Source organism: Acanthochromis polyacanthus, chromosome 21 (assembly GCF_021347895.1).
Source record: "Acanthochromis polyacanthus isolate Apoly-LR-REF ecotype Palm Island chromosome 21, KAUST_Apoly_ChrSc, whole genome shotgun sequence".
NCBI lineage: Eukaryota > Metazoa > Chordata > Actinopteri > Pomacentridae > Acanthochromis > Acanthochromis polyacanthus.
Window position 1 is genome coordinate 18,625,719 of NC_067133.1, and position 18,833 is coordinate 18,644,551.

The 18,833-nt window shown below is 39.1% G+C and overlaps 2 protein-coding genes across 3 annotated transcripts in view; one reads left to right on the forward strand and one right to left on the reverse strand.

The window, feature by feature from the left end:
• notch3 (notch receptor 3) overlaps positions 1–3,603 on the forward strand; it is a 28,427-nt gene extending 24,824 nt beyond the window's left edge. Inside the window, exon 33 of the mRNA XM_022214902.2 lies at positions 107–3,603. Within this exon, the coding sequence (XP_022070594.2) occupies positions 107–1,603 (1,497 nt within the window). The 3' untranslated portion in view covers positions 1,604–3,603. The remainder of the gene's footprint in view (positions 1–106) is intronic.
• A 453-nt stretch (positions 3,604–4,056) lies between these two features.
• Positions 4,057–18,208, reverse strand: zmp:0000001048 (retinol dehydrogenase 8). Of its 2 annotated transcripts, none has more exons than XM_051941615.1 (7): positions 18,132–18,208; positions 6,241–6,395; positions 5,982–6,143; positions 5,717–5,896; positions 5,547–5,640; positions 5,195–5,378; positions 4,057–5,108 (listed from the first exon to the last, which is right to left on the reverse strand). In XM_051941615.1, exons 2-7 carry the CDS (start codon positions 6,335–6,337, stop codon positions 4,899–4,901), a joined length of 927 nt encoding a protein of 308 aa, XP_051797575.1. In that variant the 5' UTR covers positions 6,338–6,395; positions 18,132–18,208; the 3' UTR covers positions 4,057–4,898. The 2 variants fall into 2 exon arrangements, with proteins under 2 accessions (XP_051797575.1, XP_051797574.1); XM_051941614.1 differs by having other exon boundaries at positions 18,041–18,195.
• Positions 18,209–18,833: the final 625 nt, after the last annotated feature.

Below are 18,833 nucleotides of genomic sequence, written 5' to 3' on the forward strand. Positions count from 1 at the left end.
TATACTGTTTAACCACACTTTAAGATCAGTATGGCTAAAACAGAGAGACACGTGTTTGTATCTTAGACAGCCTGTTTATTTTTTCTTTTTTTTCTTTTTTTTCCAGGAGGAAACCCCGCTGTTCCTTGCAGCCCGTGAAGGCAGCTGTGAAGCTGTAAAAGTGCTGCTGGCTCACTTCGCAAACAGAGAAATTACAGACCATATGGACAGGTTGCCAAGAGACATTGCTCAGGAGCGCATGCACCATGACATCGTGCAGCTTCTTGATGAGTACAACACAGTAAGGAGTCCCCAGGGCCATGGAGGGCCTGGGCACCACCTCACAGGGGGGCACACGCTGTCTCCTCTCATGTGCCCTCCCAGCGCCTTCCTACCTAGTCTGAAGAACACCCCACAGGGCAAGAAGAACCGTCGGCCTGGGGCCAAGGGTTCTGGCCTGGGAAGCCAACATGCTTCCAGTCTGAAGGAGTCAGTGAAGGCCCGCAATAAGAAGCTGACCCTGGACATGCAGAGCGCCTTACTGGAGAGCTCAGTTACTCTGTCCCCAGTCGACTCACTGGACTCGCCACACGGTGGAGCTAGCAATGCTGGCTACATCACCAACCCCACTTCGCCTGTGGCCATGCAGTCACCAGGGCTTTTCCACTCCTCCATGTCTGTCCCAAACACCCCAATGGTACACAGTAGCATGTTGGAGGGAGGTGGGCCCTTTGCCGTGTCTCTCGCTCAGCTCAATGACCTGGGAGCTGGAGGAATGTCCTTGCAGGGACGTGTCTCTATGGCTTCAGATGTCAGCCATGGCTACGTGCTCAGTTCAGGCCAGATGGGGCTCAACATGGGCATGGTCAGTCCTGTCAGTGTGCCCTTTGACTGGCACAACCGGATGACCCCCTCCTCCCAGTGTGGTCAGCAGGTAGTGAATATTGTGCAGAGCAACCAGGCAGCCATGCACCCCCAGAGTCAAGCCATGCAGCAGCAAAACATGCTGATGCACCAACAGCAGATCTACCGTAATGCCATGCTGCAGCCCACGCCTGTTACCTCCACACCCACCATTAGCCCGGTGAAGTTGCCTTCCATCGCTGAGCAGCAGCAACAACAGCAGCAACAGCAGCAGCTCATGAATCACAGCATCACCAACCAACAAAGCATCGCCCGCATGGGCACCTCCACCCCGCCGACACCCCAGACCTCACAGCCCCCACCATCCTTCTTCCAGCAGCAACAGATGTCTCAACAACCTTCTCAGTCACAGCCTCCTGCTCAGCCCCCACAGGCGTCCACGCCAACAGCCCAGCCCGCTCAGGCTCTGCCCTCCCAGCCCAGTGGCAGCACTGCAGGAAAAGAGGATTATCCAACCCCTCCCTCCCAGCACAGCTATTCATCCGCACTAGATGCCACGCCCAAGCATTACCTCCATTTGCCTAGTGAGCACCCATACCTGACCCCCTCTCCAGAGTCTCCTGAGCACTGGTCCAGTCCCTCTCCCCACTGTGTCTCTGATTGGTCAGATTCCACACCGAGTCCAACAGTTGCTGTCCCTGCCCAGACCCAAATTACCCAAATCCCAGAGGCCAATGGCAAGATGCAGGTGTTTGCGTGAAGATCCTATGGCCTTTGCTTGAAAAGGGACCTGGGGTGCAAGAAATTGTGGACTGGCTCTTCGGCCCGTCTGTGTTTTATGTGTCAGCCTGTTTCCAAGATTTTCATTGGATTTGGATTGACTGTGTTTATCACGAGGACCGTCTGCTAGTGATTTTTGCAGAGAAAAAAAGTAAAGGGAAAAGTGTGTTGTCTGAAAAAACAACAGACAATTTAATGAAGTAATTCTGTCACAGATGGACTTGTTTTTTATTATAAAAAAAGTATATGAAGAAAACCAAGTCTTTCATTTCAAAGACTTAGGGACACTCTCCTGAAAACTAACAAACATTTTAAAAGTAGATAAGAGAAAAAGTGAAAAGTTGAAGGGAATTTTATTTATTGTTTTTATCTATCTGAATTGCTCTTTAGTTGTTTCTCTTTCTGTCCTAGCTTCTCACATAAAGTGCCATCCCAAGATGATTCACTGGTTCTAGCAAATGCATTTCAAGAGTTGCTCTGCAGTAGTGATATGTTTGATTGAATTGTGGCAAATGATTACTTTCCACATGAGTATTATGAACAAGAATGTAGATGAGTGTCTATGAAGCACTTCAAGTGACCAGCCTTATAGGGTAAGTGTGGGTCGGATACGACATTTGACTGCAGCGGATATTTATAATATATGGGTGGCATTTACTTCATGGCAATTTTCTTTCTAACCATCCACACTGAATGGGCAGAGTAAAGTTTTAGGTTTAATGCTTCCATTTGTAGCTTGTCACTGATGCTGAAGGTTCCTATCTGCCAGTGTTACTGCCACCCCTGATATCTTTAGTCTTTAAGCATGTTTTCATTCACTTTAAGAAAATGTTTCAAACAGAACTGTTTTCCTGTTAAATCAGCCTCTCACTGCCCTTATGTTTTATTTGTTTGTTTTATACTCTGTATATTTGTGGAAACCATAAATACTTTTTTTTAAAAAAAACATCACTTCAGATGTACTAAGCTATGCTTATATCAGCTGCTATTTTATATCACTCTTCCCTGCAAACATTCCTCCATTTTGCCTGTCTTGTTGAGTTTGGACGCTGTGCCTTTGAGCAACGCAGAACCTAACTATCTCATGTTCTTGACCACTTTAAATGGACTATTTGTAGCAGCACTCTCACCTCGTTTCTGCTGGTGTCTGCGGTGGAGCTGTGGTCAGTGTGAGGGGGCGGCTGCTGGGCTGTGACTGCTTATGCCCTGTCACTCCTCAGGGAGGTGTTTTATGGCATGCAGTGGGACAGTTCCCCTGCATCTACAGTAGCTTCCAGTCCAGGGGCCACGGAGTTGCATCTAAAGATGATTACTAATAGAGGCTGAAGGAAAAACACTACTATGTAGTGCTGCACCCTTTACCTTTTAACAATTCTAAGATGAGACTCTCAGTCACTCAACTAAGACTTTGTGTAATGTCTGACCAACTCTTATTTGCTGAGTGTGCAGGATAGAGGTTCTCTTCTCCTTAACCTTTTTTTTTTTTTTTTTTTTGACATTTCAACATAAAGTCAGTTGGTAATAGTAGAATTTTGAGAACATAACCTTTGCATTTTCGTCTTGTGACAACATGAACAGAAATGAGTAGGCCACCACTCCTAGCTACTACTTTTGTGGTGACTTAAACACTGCCCCTAGTTGTGTCATAGCCTGAGTTTATCTTTAATTCATTGTTTTATCCTGTTCGCTGTAGAGTCAGCTACTGTTCTGTCAGACCGTGGAAACATGTTGTTCACTGTCCAGTTCACATCTTACTTACAAGGAAAACAGTTTTTTGTCTGTTTGTTTTATTTTTATATATAACTGGTCTTACAATTTCCATACCAGGTCGCACTAAGTGTTTTGTACATTTCAAACTCCCAACTTCTGTTTGTAAATATGTTTGTTCTGGTAGATCATTGCTTGAGAAGTCTTATGTTTCTAAAGTGATTGTTGTGTACTAAAAAGGACAAAAATAAAAATGTACTTCATTTAGCATTATTTGAAGCTGAGGCTGTGACTGATATTTCATTGGTCTTGTGTTATTAGAACAGTCATAGATATTTTCTATCATTATTAATTTCAATACTTGTTTAAAAGTAGTTCAAAATCATTGTACATAAAACCTTTCTACAGTTTTTCTTTCTACAGTCAAAAGTTGTAAAATAAGTTACTTATAATAAAAACTGTAGGGAACTACATTTTGTGTCCTCGTGTTCAGTAAGTGTTTCATGTTTTACTGTTAAACAAGAAAGAGAGGGCAAAATGTGGATATGTCTCACTACAGTACACTTCTCTTATTAGCTGTGACCTGCAGATATTAGTTGCCACACAATCCTAGGGAAATGATTCAACCCAGAGTCATGCAATTATGATGCCACATTTACCTAATGAGAATTACCATAAAGTTGTGCAACTTCATTAGAACAGTAAGGTTGAGTTTGCTGCAACTGATGCAATTTATCTTTTAATCATAATACCATGATAACATTTCTCCAGGTACTAACAGGACTTTATTGATTTAGTTTGTCTGATCTTGGTGACAAATACGGTGAATAATCACACCTAAATTTGCAATTAGTAAAAGTTTGTGAAATGCACCTTGAATGTTTGTGCTATAAATGTCAGGTTTGGTGCCATATTACCAGTTTACAGACAAAAAATTCCTAAAACTATGGAGAAGGAAATTCACTGAGAGAGCGGGATGGTCAGAGGCTTTTTACATTTGACTATAAGCAGGACATTTACTCTTCAAACTAGGCTGTTTAGGAGTGCAGTTGTATTGAAAATACTAGTGTTAACATCAAATGTCATTACTTACTGTGCTGAAAATCAGCTGGGTGTCTTGGAAAGGACATAAATAATCTTTGTAAGTCTGTGCAATAAAGATACTCCCAAAACAATGAAGTCAAATATTAAATAATCACTTTTTACTAACGTTTTGTGATAAAGTGCATTACTTATTCATTTGTTTGTTAAATGGATAAATAAGATACAGTATGGTACAATTAATACTTAATTTACTAGTTTTCTAATACGATTCTGCTAGTGCCATTGCAATATATTTAAAAATCTTTTTTATTTTCTTTTAATTGCCTTACCCTTGTTTCTTTATATTAAAAACATGCAGTCTTGTTACAACTATTGGAAAGTTAAATAATAAAAAGAAATGGATTCAGGAAGGAAACTCCTGTCACCTTAAAGCTGCATGTCATTATATAAAAACAGTAACTAGAAGTTGCAGCGACACTATCTGCTTGAGAATAAAATTTCTATTATGTGCAACAGTCAAATCATTATTTTTTGCCTGTCTTCCTCTGCAGCATGCGCAGAACCCCAAGAGTAGCATTGAGCACATTGTCATGCTTAAAGATCATCTTATAGAAAGTGTCCAGAGGCAGCCGGCCGGTCGGATCAGCGTGCTTCAGTGCAGTCACAGGTGTGTACAGGCGGTTGGTCTGGTGGCGTAGAGGAGGATCCTTGGCTGTGATCACTTTAAGTGTTTGCTAAATAAAAAAGAAACATATTTTAACACTACAGTATATTCACTGGAAAAGACCTTTTAACCTGAAATAGAATGATCACCACTTGCCTCGGCCACTTCCTCTGTGGTCTGCCCTAATGAAGTGAAGACTTTTTTAGAGTATGGAAGGTAAACTTCACGGAAGATCTTGGCCGTCTCTTCATCGGTCTCAGATAGATCCATCATCTCAGCATCTTCATACACTTTCCTTTCAAATTCTGTTATCACAGGGCCAGGTTCCACCAAAGTTGTCCTTGTGACACAGACAGAAAAACATGAATCCAGGATCAGTGTTCCACTACATTCCTTAAGTTGTAGAAGTCTTACCTATGTGGGCTTACTGATAACTAAAGTTCTAGCTGAGGGCTGGGTGCACTTTTTTTTTAAAGCTGATGTGTTTGTAGGGCATGGATTTAATCACTTGATGTTAAACTTCAGTGCTTGCACTGCCAGACTTTCACAAAATCCTTCCACAGCAAATTTGGAGGCAGAGTAGACATCATTGAACAGAAGTCCTGTGTGGAAATATTAGGAAAGGTATTAGCAACTTCCCCACTGCTTCAGAGATTTCACCAGCACAAACAAACGCACCCTGTATTCCCATGACGCTGCTCATCACCACAATATGGCCGCTCTGACGCTGCTTCATGTCCGGCAGCACCTCCTTCACCAGCCGCACCAGGCCAAAGAAGTTGGTGTCAAAGAGCTCCTTCATGGCAGGGATGCTTTGACACTCCAGCGGCCCAATCATGCCAACACCAGCATTGCTCACTGTAACAGCAGAATATCCTGTTATTTAAGTGTGTATCTTTGGTTAAATCTTACAGCATGTCTACGAGAAGCAGAGGAGACAGACCAAGAATATCCACTCGTCTGTTTGGCAGGCTGTTGACGCACTCTTTGATGGAAGCTTCACAACAAGCATCCAGCTCTTTGATTTCCAGGGTTTTGTTTAATGAGTCACCTGCTGCTTTCTCCAACGGCCCCCGTTTCTTAAGATCCCTCATTGTGGCGACCACTGCCTCCGACACACAATGAAACACATGCACAGTTACTTGTATCACCTTATGTGTTTGCTTTTAAAATTTGCTCTATGTTGAGAGAGAATGACTGACCTTTAAACCGTCTAAGCTCGTCTTTGGCCAGCCGTGCAGCCACAGCCAGGCCGATCCCAGAGGAGCACCCAGTCACCAGCACCCTCCTGGTCCCCATGTTCTTTGCCTTCTGACCTCAAGGCTCAGGGGGGTCCTCACGGCTCTGTCAAAAGATTCTGTGAAAAGAGAAATCTAATTAAAAGGAATATTCCTCTCATTATATTATGTTATTATAATAACAAAAAAAAGCTGTACATTAGTGCAGGGGCGGATTCAGATTAATTTTAGTGTGTGTGTGTGTGTGTGTGTGTGTGTGTGTGTGGGGGGGGGGGGGGGGTTACTGACAATTATCACACCTAAAAGAAGAAATAATATTCTGTACTTTTAGGAACTAGTTCTCAGCTGTATACCAGAAACATCACAGGGTTCTGTATACTAATCAGTCTAAATCAAAATGAGTACGACCCAATACACAGTGAACAACAACAATCTGTACCCTTGATCTGTGGTAAAATAATATTAAATGTTCTGTGCAATAATGTAAATTTTAAAATACAATAAAATATCTATACATTATCTATATCTGTACATTTAATAGTAAACCTGAGAACAATAATAAACAGTAACAATACTCCATATTCTTAAATCAAGTACAATAAAATACAGTAAGCAACACTCTGCATTTAACAATAAACCTGAGAACAATAATAAACAGCAGCAATATTCCATATTCTTAAGTCATTTAATAGTGCACAGCTCAGCAAACATCATAGTGTTCTGCATAGAAATCACAAAAAGCTGCTCTCAATAATCTTTTACAGTGAACAGATGTTCTTGTGTTGCAGGTACATGGTCCAGACGTGGACATCGAACAGGCCGGGGGGGTCTGTTCGACGGCCAGACTCCTCATAAAGACGTTTGAGATTTATGCTGCTGTTATTTATTTAGTCCAGACTAAACGACAGAAATCCACAAGTGGAATTTTATTTCAGGACTCAGTTATTAAATGTCAAAACAAACCATGTGACTCTAAAAACTCAACAGCTTTACAAACTCTAAGACTAAACTCTCCACAAGGATCCAAAATAAGTTGGACTTCTACATGAGAGCTTTAGTTATTCTTCATCTACTTCCTGAAAAGTTTGGTCAATAAAAAAGACAAAAGCTAATATTTTCAGCTGAACTAAAGACAGACTTTGTGATTTTTCTGCTCACATGTTGTGTTGTTGTAAACTTACTCTTTCAAATAAATAGCCTCCTAACCCGCTGGAAACCAGCGTTTGTCCTGTTTTTGCTCCTCGGCGACCAGAGACAGCTGGTCGTAAGTATTTTTTCAGCAGCACACCATACAATGACGTTTTTACAGTGAAGGTTCTACTGTGGAACCAGTTTGTCATGTTTAGGCGTTCTTTGTGTGAAAACTCAGAGATTTCAGGTCTCAGAAGGTGGTTTTCAACTTTCTTTGTTAACTTTCTGCTTCAACTTTAAACTAAATTTCCTTAACTAACCCAGCCCTCTGGACTTCCAGTAAGCTGTGTTCCTATTGGCTGTCCAGGTGGCTGCTTGGTGTTCTCAGGAACACCTCAGCAGTTCAGTGTCTTCCTGCTTTATGTCTGCAGTCAAACATTTCCTCTGCTTCTCTTCACTGAACTGGGTTTGGCTCTGTTGCTTTAGTTTGGGGTTTTTTTAGGCGTTGGCTTGCAGCTTCCAGCAGTAAAATCAACTTTAATGTGTTTCTTGGTGTGTTTTAGGGCTTTGTACTGGATAGTTGTCTTGGTAAATGTGGCTCTTTAGCCACAGTTAGCGCACGGTGCTAATGTGTGCAGTGATTAGTGGGTTTGGTGCAGCTGAGTTGTGACTTTATCTTGGCTGTAGTGAGTCTTTAGAGGTTTTTGGTCAGACACATTCTGTATTCTTGTTTGTGAAGCAACGTTGATTGTCCAGAAGGTAAGAGCTCCTGTCCTGATTCTCTGTTTAAAGAGATTCTCTGGTAGGCTGCAGGAGACTTTAGCGTTTGGGTTGTGCTAGTTTGGTTTTTGTACGGTTTCATTTAGATGACTATCTTGAGGCCCCTCCATGTGGTTTAGTGAGGTTTTCTGGAACAGTTCTACAAAGCAACCTGCAGCAGAAGAGACTTTGAGAGTTTTTATGAAGTTCTGGAGACCAGACTTTAGAGCAGCAGAAACATTTGTCAGCAGTTTGAGCAGGAGAAGGTGAGCTTCAGAGTAGAAATGAGAAGGAAACCTTCTTGACCCGTGTGGTGAGGTCCTGTACCAAGAGTTTGAGCAGGTTGTGAAGAGTCTGTAGTTCTTTAGTCTGAAAGCACCAGAAGTTGACTCATTAAACGAGAAAACTGGAGATATTGTTGGTTCTGTATATCAAGTTTCTATTTTAAATGATTTATTGTGTGAGCCCAAGAAGACTTCAATAAACTCCCTCCATCCCCTGGACACAACATATTTCATTACCATGTTAAATCTTTTTTCTAAATATTTTGAGTTTTAATCATAGTTTTCTTCTTTTTGCTTGTTTAATTTTGTCTATGTGAAAGGTGCTAAACAAATAAAGTTGAATTGATTAACTGATTAACTCATGATTGTGACAACAGAAGTATTTTCATTGTGATTTAAGGGTTTGTTTCATTCTTAAGGTTGGGGTAAAAATCTTCACATAAAAGAAATAAATGATATTAAAAAAAAGCAATTAAATTAAAGGAAAAAACATTTAATACAAGGTAACTTCCAAATAGAAAATTAAACATTAAATACAATTAAATTACATTAAACAGACAAAATATTTAGTTAGATAATTAAACAGAAGATACAAAACATGTAATTATGAAATTAAACAACTTTTTTCAACAAAAATATTAAACATTAAAGATGAAATATTTTAGATAATTAAACATTTAAAAATACAATTAAACAAGAAGAATATTAAACCTTTAAAAAATATTTAATTCAAAAATTAAATGTTTAATTAAAAAATTAAATTTTAAAGACAAAACTTTAAATAGGAATTAAACAGAAAATACAATGAAGCATTTAAAAAGAAAATTAAACATTTAAAGGTGGTAAAACGTTTAAAAAGAAAAGCCTTCAAGATTTAATCTAAAAATTAAACATTGGGAAAGAAAAGGAAATTTTTCAAACAAGCCGACAAAACATTTGAAAAAACAACAATTAAACATTAAAAAGACAAAACATTCAAAATCAAATCAGATATTAGAAAAGAATAAAAGGTGAGAAAAGAGCAAAACTAAACATTTAAAAATAATGGAACTCTAGACAAACATTTGAAAAGTCACCAGTTAGACTTTAGAAGATCAAATTAAACAGAAGAGACAATAAAACGATCAAAAAGAGCAAAAACAGTTAAAGGTCTTAAAGCATTTTCTAATCTGAAATGAAAACATCAAGTTGTTTCTTCAAACATTTCCTCTGTTTATGCTCTTGGTTTGATTTTGGACAGATTTACTAAGAACTCATTTCAGAAAACTGCTTTCCACATAAAGTCTACGCGTCATTGAAGGCATCGATCAAACTAATGTTACCTTCTGATCTCCACAAACTTTCCTGTTCAGTGAAGAGAATTGAAGTTTGTTCAGGATTTCTAAACAGGTGAAGGTCTGAGAAGAACTCAGATCAGTGGTCTGAATGTGAAATCAAGACTCATGGTCACAAGTTTTAAGGCTTCTGTTAACCACAAAGTTCAGACTAACAGAGAAATACTGAGAAGCTTTAAAGATTTCAGCCCTTGGAGTGTCGAAAGGTTCAAACTAACAGTGAAGTACTCAGGAACTTAGAAGATATCAGGTCCTTGGACTGTCTGAAAGTTGAATCTAACAGAGATCTACTGTGGGACTTAGAAAATTTCAGCCCTCAGACTGTGTGAAAGCTCAGGTCCTGAGGACTCGGGAGGTTTCGAGGCGTTGGAAAATCTTGGAACTGAGGGTTCAACCCTCGAGCAAAAAGGTTGAAGTCCAAGCCCCTGAGAAAAACGGTCGAGACGAGACTCGAGTTAAAAAAAACTCGAAAACGACAAAAAATAGATGATAAATGCGCAAAAAAAGAAGAATTAGTATCTAAGTGAGTAGCTTAGGAGGTAAGAAGAGAGACTACCAAGTGGAAGGTAGCAGGTTCAAGACCTACCACTGGTATTTTTCTTTCTTTTTCTTTGTCTAAGTTTTTTCAAAAAATTTAAGAAGGGTCTGGTCTTGAACCAGAAACCTGCAACTCTATAGGCAAACCCTTAACTCACTGAGCTACAGATCAGATAAAAAAACATAATTTCGTCGTCCCTTTGTCATAGTTTCTGAAGTGATCACATGGGTGGAGCCAAGGCGGAGTCAGGGTGGAGAGTGGGAGGGGAGGTGGGTGGCGGCCTCCCCCCTGTACCCCCCCACTGCCCCCCTCTACTCCCCCACCGCCCACCACACCTTCCCCCGCCCGACGAGTTTTTTGAAAATCCGAGTCTCGACAGGTTTCCCGAGTTTCTTGAGTTTCCAGCAGGTCGGAGGCAGAACAAGTTGTCATGAAGAGGTGCTGAAGTTGGCAAGGATGGAGTGACTTTTTACAGCGACTAGAAGGAAGACGACTAGAAGAGCAGGTCTTTAACCAGCATCCATAAAATCCATGGAGTCGGTTCCAGAGAAATGAAGGGAGGTCAACTTTTATCAACCTCCATCCAGATGTACAACTTGATATCTTTACTTTTTAGCACCACAAACCTTTAGTATCACACTTTAGTAGATTTAGTTTTTGTTAAGAAACTTTATTCTTGTCATCGTGGGACTGCAGGATTTAAAACTGTTCCTTCTATTTGACCTCATGTTTATTAGTTTTAGTGGAGAAAGTTATTTTAGTTGTTAATTAGTCTCTAACAAACCAAATATTAAATTGGATTAGTCAAGAGGTTTAAATTTCTTACTTTGTCATATTTTAAATATGACAAAAAATATAAAAGTAAAGCATCTTGAGACAATTTGAGCTGTAACTGGCGTTATATTAATAAAATTGATTTAAATTGTATGTATCTTGTAATGTTGGAGTAATTCAGTCATATATGTTGGAAAACATATTTTCTTTGTCCGTTAATCTGTTGTTTTCTGCAGTAATTCATTTCTTGTTTTGGTTTATAAAATGTCAAACCTAAATATATTCAGTTTGCTGTCATAAAAACCAAAAAGATTTACATTCATGATGCAGGAATCAGGCAGTTTTTCACTTTTTATCTAAGTTTAGTATGAAAGATAGTTGATAATGTGTGAATTGTTGCAACTTGTGAGCCGTAAAAGGTTTTAATCTTTGGGGCTGAGTGTCAGAAAACATTTAGAAACCAACATCACCAAAACACTCAACAAAGATTTGAACATCATTAAAGGGAAATCCCACTTTTGCATGACAATGTCTAATTAAAGGACATTTATTTCCAACGTAAATGTGTGATATTCATCTTCTGGAGCTTCTCTTCACATCCTCTTTCTCCTGGACTGGTTTGGTCGGGAGCATGTGTAACAAACATTTGAAAAACTGCACTTTAACATCAATGAATGACACTGAAGTTTAATCTCTACATAAATGAGACTGAGTCTGGATGTGCTGCTTGTCATTAACTCCTAAGTTTAGGGAAAGTTCAAACTAAAGAGGACAGTTCAGAAAAGACTTGAGAATGAGCTTATTTTGAACAAACATCTCAGACTTTCTGAGCTTCAGCACCTCTAGCAAGATATTTGAACAACAAGCAACTCAAGAGATCCAGAAGCTGCAGAGAGTTAGCTTTAGCTGAGCCAAAGAACATGTGGGACGCTAACCTAGCAAACATTTCAGACTTTTCTCTGTGAATTCTGAGAAATAATTTCCTATTTAATGACAGAGCTACACATCTGAACTCAGTCTCATTAAAACAGACTCTAATTCAGTGTCATCCATCCATATTAAAGTGCAGTTACCCAAAATTTTTGCTGCATGAGCTCTAACAAAACCTGTCCAGGTAGAAGGCCACTTTGACAAACAGGAAGTGAAAGGTTCCAAGCAGATTTATAGAAGGGGGAACCGGACTGTACTAAGTGTGGTCAAGTATAGAGGGGTGTTTTGTGGGTTTTTAAGGCTGATAATGATTATTTGTGAGACATTTGGAGGAGATATTCATTTGCAGTAAATGAAAGTATTTAAAATATTTGAGTTAAACTTAGAAGAACACAAACTCTGACACAAAACTTTGTTGATACGTTTTTGTTTTGTTTACAGATGTTAAGTTAAAGGAGTTTTATTCGTGATGTATAACCAATCAAATTACTCCAGAAGACAGAGCGACCACAGGTAGATAAAGGTTCAGAGCCAAAGTAGCGCCATTTATAAATTGATTTATTACTGTAAATCAGGAAAAAATATAATACTGATTATCAGTAAATCAGTCAGCCCAAAATTACTACAATTCTACAATGTATGTCTCTTTCCATTGACTGGTTATTTGTACAATATACGATGTATATGATGGTGTTTTTTTTAACCAAAGTCTATACTATGATGTTTTCTCAGAGACATACTATGCTACTCTGTTTGTTCTGGCCCTGGGCTGCTGCACTCCTCCTCTGTTGTTTTCTGGATTGTACTCGGCTGCATGCCTTCGTCCACCCGGCCTCCATTGACTCCTCCCGTCTGACGTCTCTGGAGCTGAAGCTGGATTGGAACAGACCAAAGTACAGTCCAATCACGATGACAGCTGCCTCTCAAAAGGCTCCTTCATCTGGCGGCACTTCTTCTGAGGGGAAGCTGAGCTTCAGCAGAACTTTGGAGATGTGTTCCAGTGGTTGGTGGATGTGTGTGGAGATAGAGAGGGACCTTTGAACTGTTCAGAAAGGAAAACAGGGAACCCATTGGTATTTTCAGTTTAGGGTGCTAACATATAAGAAATTGAACAGTTTTAAAAATTACTATACTTTTACTTGTGCAATGAACTACTATTCTATGGCATTTGTTAAACCACATATTATACTCCGTTTTCTTGAATGACATACTATTTTGACAATATACTTCACTACGACATTTTTTGAACCACACAGCATACATGACAATTTTAGGCAACATCCTATCATTTTGCGCTTATTGAACCACATAATAATCTATGGTTGTTTTTTTTTTTGCTGACATGCTATACTATGAACTACAGGCCATACTATGTTATTCTTGAAAAGTATACTATACTCTGACATTTTCTGAACTACATCCTATACTATGACGTTATACACAGAGTGCTTTGGTTACATGTTGATTTATAATCTAGATTTTTTTTTTCTGTTTTGTTTTTTGACAGGATTACCACAGACCTGACCGTGAACACCGTTGATGCAAACCTGATGGAGACAGTGCCTAAGTTCTCAAGGCTACTTGGTCGTGGTCTTCCTGCTCCAGAACATCTTCATCAACTACATCTTCTTTTGAAGAGGCCCTCAGATGCTGCAATCTCTGACCTTAAGGAGGAACTGCTACTTTCACTCTGTAACGAGACGGAGGTTATTTTAAAGACCCAGCTTCTGGCGGCTTTGAGTGAAAATTTAACATCCATCAAAACGGAATGGCAGACAGTTAAATCTGAGCTGTCAGTCAGTATTTCAAACATCAAATCTGACCCGGGTGTCCTAAAGCACGCTGTGGGTGAAACGGAAACTTCAGTCTCTACATCACCGACGACATCGTCACACTCCAAAGCAGAGCACCTGTCTGCTGAACTTTTAAAAGTGGACTATAAAGGTGAAGAATGTGAGCAGCAGAACAAATGTGATCAGAAAGAAATAATTTTCTTTTTCTTTTCTTTCTGGTTGACTTGATGCTGTCTGATGCAGATGTTGGAGCGGATTCTGATCTTTCAGGAAAAAAGCTGCTTTTCCTTCACAGACTTTTTAGGAAATTATTCTCTCACGTTTTCTCTGCTATTTATATTTTTATTATCTGTGATTATTTCATTATTGTAAAATAAAGTTGGAGGCATAAAGACTCATTTAGTTATTTTATTCCTGAAATCTTTGACATGGCAGAACTAAACTTCCATTTTCTTTCTGATACTAGAACTAAACATGTCTTCAACACATAATTTTTTTTTAATGAATCAGCAGCAACATCACAACAAATGAGACAATTTTCAAGAAATTAATGAAACTGATGTCATTTAAAACTATCAGAGTCTGTTTTAGTGTCAAATTAAAGGTGATTACTGACAACTAGAACATTAACGTTACCGTTTCCTGAACGTAACAAGAACATCAACCAGCCACAGTTTTATGAACTTAAAGGGGAACTTCGTTTTTTTTTCAATCTGGGGTCTGTTTTCATATGTCTTTTCATACATGTGAGTGATGGAGAAATGAATTTTCGACATAGCTCCAGTATTTAGCCAGGCAGGCAGCTTAGCAGCTCAGCTAGCAGCTCAGCTAGCGAGAAGTATGGGGCAACTTGCCCCCCTGTGTCAAAGTCAGTCCCAACGTGCTTTTTTTCCCACACTGACCGGCTCGGATTGTCTCAACGAGTGTCCCACAACATACTAGAGATGAGAAGTGAACGAAAACCTCCACATTACTTGGCGATCGGTATTTGTTGTGGTCTGTATCCAAATCTCAGGACGCTAGAAACCAAATCTCGTTCCGAAATCACACGATAGCTCGCGAAATCGCGCGATAGCCCCAAAACACCGGTTTTGGCGCGAGCTATCGCGCGATTTCGGAACGAGATTTACTTTCTAGCGTCCTGAGATTTGGATACAGACCACAACAAATAGAGTACGTGAAGTACGGAAGTATGGACAGTTACATTCTGAGAAACGGCCATAGTCTTCTTACCGCAAAGGTACAAAGCTGCTCGTCTTCTCCTCTGGCATCAGGAAACGTCTTCAAAGCTTCTTCAAATCCAAACGAAATACAATCAAAAGATCAAACTAATGTTATTGGTGCATTCAGGTGCAGTCGGACTACAAAGTTGCGTTCTGGAGAGTCGGAAATCAGAGTATCAGTAATGTAAATTTCCAACGAAAATTTTGGGGGGGGCACACGGGGTAGCCAATCAGATCACGGAGGGGCCACTGCCCCCTTGTGCCCCCACGGAAGATTCGCCACTGTCTTACTGTTCTACAATTACATAATGTCACTCTGGTCTTTTCTCTCTGTAATCGTAGTGCAAAAACCAAAAAAGTGATGTTAATCTGTAGAAATGTAGTACAATTCTACACACCTTGTGTATCCTACAATTGCATACAATATCCACCATGACAGATATGCTATATAGTCTTCATTATCTTGAATTCATTGCACTTTTGTACTTCTTGTCTTTCTTACTATGCTTCACTTGTTTCGAGCTGCTGTAACGTGTTAATATACCCAGTGGGGGACCAATAATTGATAATATGATTATAATTTTTATAGGGCTTGACCCGAATATCGAAATATTTGGTCGTTGTGGTGCTATCTGAACTGACCTACGCCTCACACCAGCAGCTTTGGCTTCAAACAAAGGGCCAAGAATATATATTTTTTAAACTGAATGTTATTGAATGTGCCTTTCTGTATTTTTGTGTTCTTGCACTGTGCATAGTAAGTTAATCCACAGGCATTAAACAGTGTAGGTTTAGAACAAAGGTTAGGTGCTGTATCTGGTCCAGATGTGGAAAGAAGATGGGGATGTAAATGCTCACAGGGTCGAAGAATCGGACCTTTTCCTGGGTAGGTTTTCTTTGGGTCAGACGAGGAAGAATGTGGGGTGCCAATGAAATCACAATGTGAGGGATAACCTCTTTAAACAGTATTCATTTGTGACAGTTTGGTCAATAGTTGTGTAATACTTCTGTCACTGAAATAGGAAAGGCTCTTTAAGGATGCATTTTACATAGATTTTTTGGGCATTTTCTTTTATCATATTAACCATCTAAATTCTTTAGCTATGGCCCGAAATGTGCTTTGCGATCATGGGACAGATGGACAACCTGAAAACATAATACTTTCATTCATGGCTGTTGTCAAGATGCAGGCCAAAAATATACACATTATAAAAAAAATTAATAAAAAAACACGCAAAGGTTCAGGTTTTCTCGGAAATGAATGCATTTCATGTTAAAAATGCATTGAATCTTGCAGCTGCATGGGGCTATGAGTGAATTACATTACTGAAAGTAAAACATCTGTTATCCCTTCTTGTCTTTTATTTTCAGAGAATGATGACGTAATGCTCCTGCAAATAGCCAAAGCCTTTCACGTATTACATCCATTATGCAATGATCCAACATACTTACAACAACAAATTAGCTTTATTTTTCACGGTGAATTATAAATTGAGTTCTAAGTCATTTATTCAAAACAAGACTCCACGTTTTAGTCAGAAGACATCTTCATCCCTGTGAGGTCCCACTGAGGCCAGAATCAGACTGTTGTTCAAAGATTATATTGGCTTTAATCTGATTTATGTGCGCTGGAATGCTTAGCTGCTGAAAACAGCCCATTGCCTTTATTAGGACTTTAACCACGACTTTATTCAACAGGTACATTTGCAATGAGAAAATATCTTTAGTGTCTAATTTTTAAGAAGCAATAACAAGATAACAGCCCTGGAAATCTAGTTCCACCCTGATTACTGTGTGAAACTGTAAGGATTTCACGTCAGCATATGGGATCTTTATGCAGATGCACATTAAGTCTGCAGAAATGAAGAGTGAAAAAATAAACTTGAATTCTTTGGATCAGGGGTGTCAAACATACGGATGACTTTGCAAAGTGGAAAAATTACAGAGAAGACATTAACTGCAAATTTTTTGATCATAAAGTAAAATACTATATTGTTCAGTTACAGATACCTGAGACTAAATGTTTTGTGCTTTTGTAGATACTCTGTAATCTGTAGGTTGTAATTTGTTAAATGATAAACTAAGGCATAATATCTGAACTTGAACTTTTTAAAAATTATTTTTCTTAGGAAATTTCAGGTTGTTGACAATGTTTTGCACTATCCGCCATGCATTCTATGATCTGCCACTGTAACACTTTTGCAATGCTCTGTTCTTTTCTTATATGCTGCCAAATGCACTTTTTTTTTGGAAAGATTTCTATTAACATCTTTTACTCCACCAATTAGTTAGTTTTCAGACTTATTTTATTTCCTTAACTTGTTTATCTTGTATGTTTGAAAGGGATAAAGTCATCTGGGATTCCAGTGTACACTTTGTGTATTGACAATAAAGCCTTCTCATCTTATTTTTCCTTATCTTAAAATGAGTGAATTAAATGTGAACATTTTCAGAGGGCACTTTTTTGCATTAAAACAAAGGGGGAAAAATTGGAGTTGTGGTTATTTATAGGTTACTATGCTGTGATTTTACTGGTCCAGCCCACTTGAGATGGAATTATGCTGAATGTGGCCCCTGAACTAAAATGAGTTTGACATCCTTGCTTTAGACTGTATCCTTTCAGATAGCTGGACTAAACAAAACCCACATTTAGTCGTGATTATATTTCACAAATGTAGTTCTTTGTGAGATTCAGATCTTATTTGCTTTTACAGAGATGGAGACAAATCACTAAACTGCTCATGTAAGACAAATATGATTAAAAATAGCATTATTTCAGTCAAAAATAACCCCAGCAATGTAGAATAATACCATAAAATGATGTAGTAACTCAAACCTGTGACCAACCACTGCAGCCCAAATGGAACATAACCTACAGGAACACCACAGGATAAAAGGTCAATAGAGCCTGCAGATTGTAAATCCCCACAGGACGAGTTGTCCACATTTATGATCAGGCCTGTGGTTTTGCTTCTAAGTTGTGCTGAAGTCTACAGACCTGTGGAGCGAGCAGAGCTTCGTCACGGCGGCGGAAATGGGAAACAGACAGCCTGAAATAAACCACAGGATCGATTAAAAAACACACTCACTGGAGGATTCGGAGAGCAAAAACACGGCCAAGTCACACAGGAACATGCGGCTACATAAACCCGGCGATTACCTAAATGGGTCAGCGAGGCCGGCTCAGTGGGTGGGATTTGTAGTTCTTTAGGCCAGAGCGAAAACTGCATCACATTATTACTAATATTAACATTAATGTTGTTGATTCTGTTGCTACTGCAATATGCAAATATATCTGAAGAAATTCTACATTGAATATTGAACGATTTAATATTTAAATTTAATAAAAGCAAAAATCCCTCTTGAGTTACATGTGTGATAACACTAATTTGTGTCTGATAAATAAAAAATAATTACCTGTTTAGAGACTGCTAAAATGAGATTGTGAAAAAATATTCATACAGATATGACCACAAATTTAAAGCAGCATTGCATTTCCATATTATGGCCATTGGAGGGCGCAGTGCACTGAAATAACATAGCATTCTGAACATGTGCACCAAACTGTGGGCCTGCATCATGTATTTTAAGCGGCAGGATGCGCACACAACAGACTGCATGATTATTATTATACTGTTCAATAAAGCTCCAACATGCTTTAGTCATGGACAGACCCAGATGTGTTTATTTAAGACTCATTATGAGAGAAAGGAAACAGCTCAGTGACTGTAGGTTTACGACCTTATTCCCATGAAAACATATTGAATTTCAGGACTGAAGAAAAGAAGAAG

Coding starts and splice junctions, on each gene's coding strand:
- zmp:0000001048 (XM_051941615.1), bottom strand. CDS start 6,337: ATGGGGACCAGGAGGGTGCTGGTGACTGGGTGCTCCTCTGGGATCGGC. Junction 6,144..6,240: donor CGAGCTTAGACGGTTTAAAG/GTCAGTCATTCT, acceptor TGTCGGAGGCAG/TGGTCGCCACAATGAGGGAT. Junction 5,109..5,194: donor CCACAGAGGAAGTGGCCGAG/GCAAGTGGTGAT, acceptor TTTTTTATTTAG/CAAACACTTAAAGTGATCAC.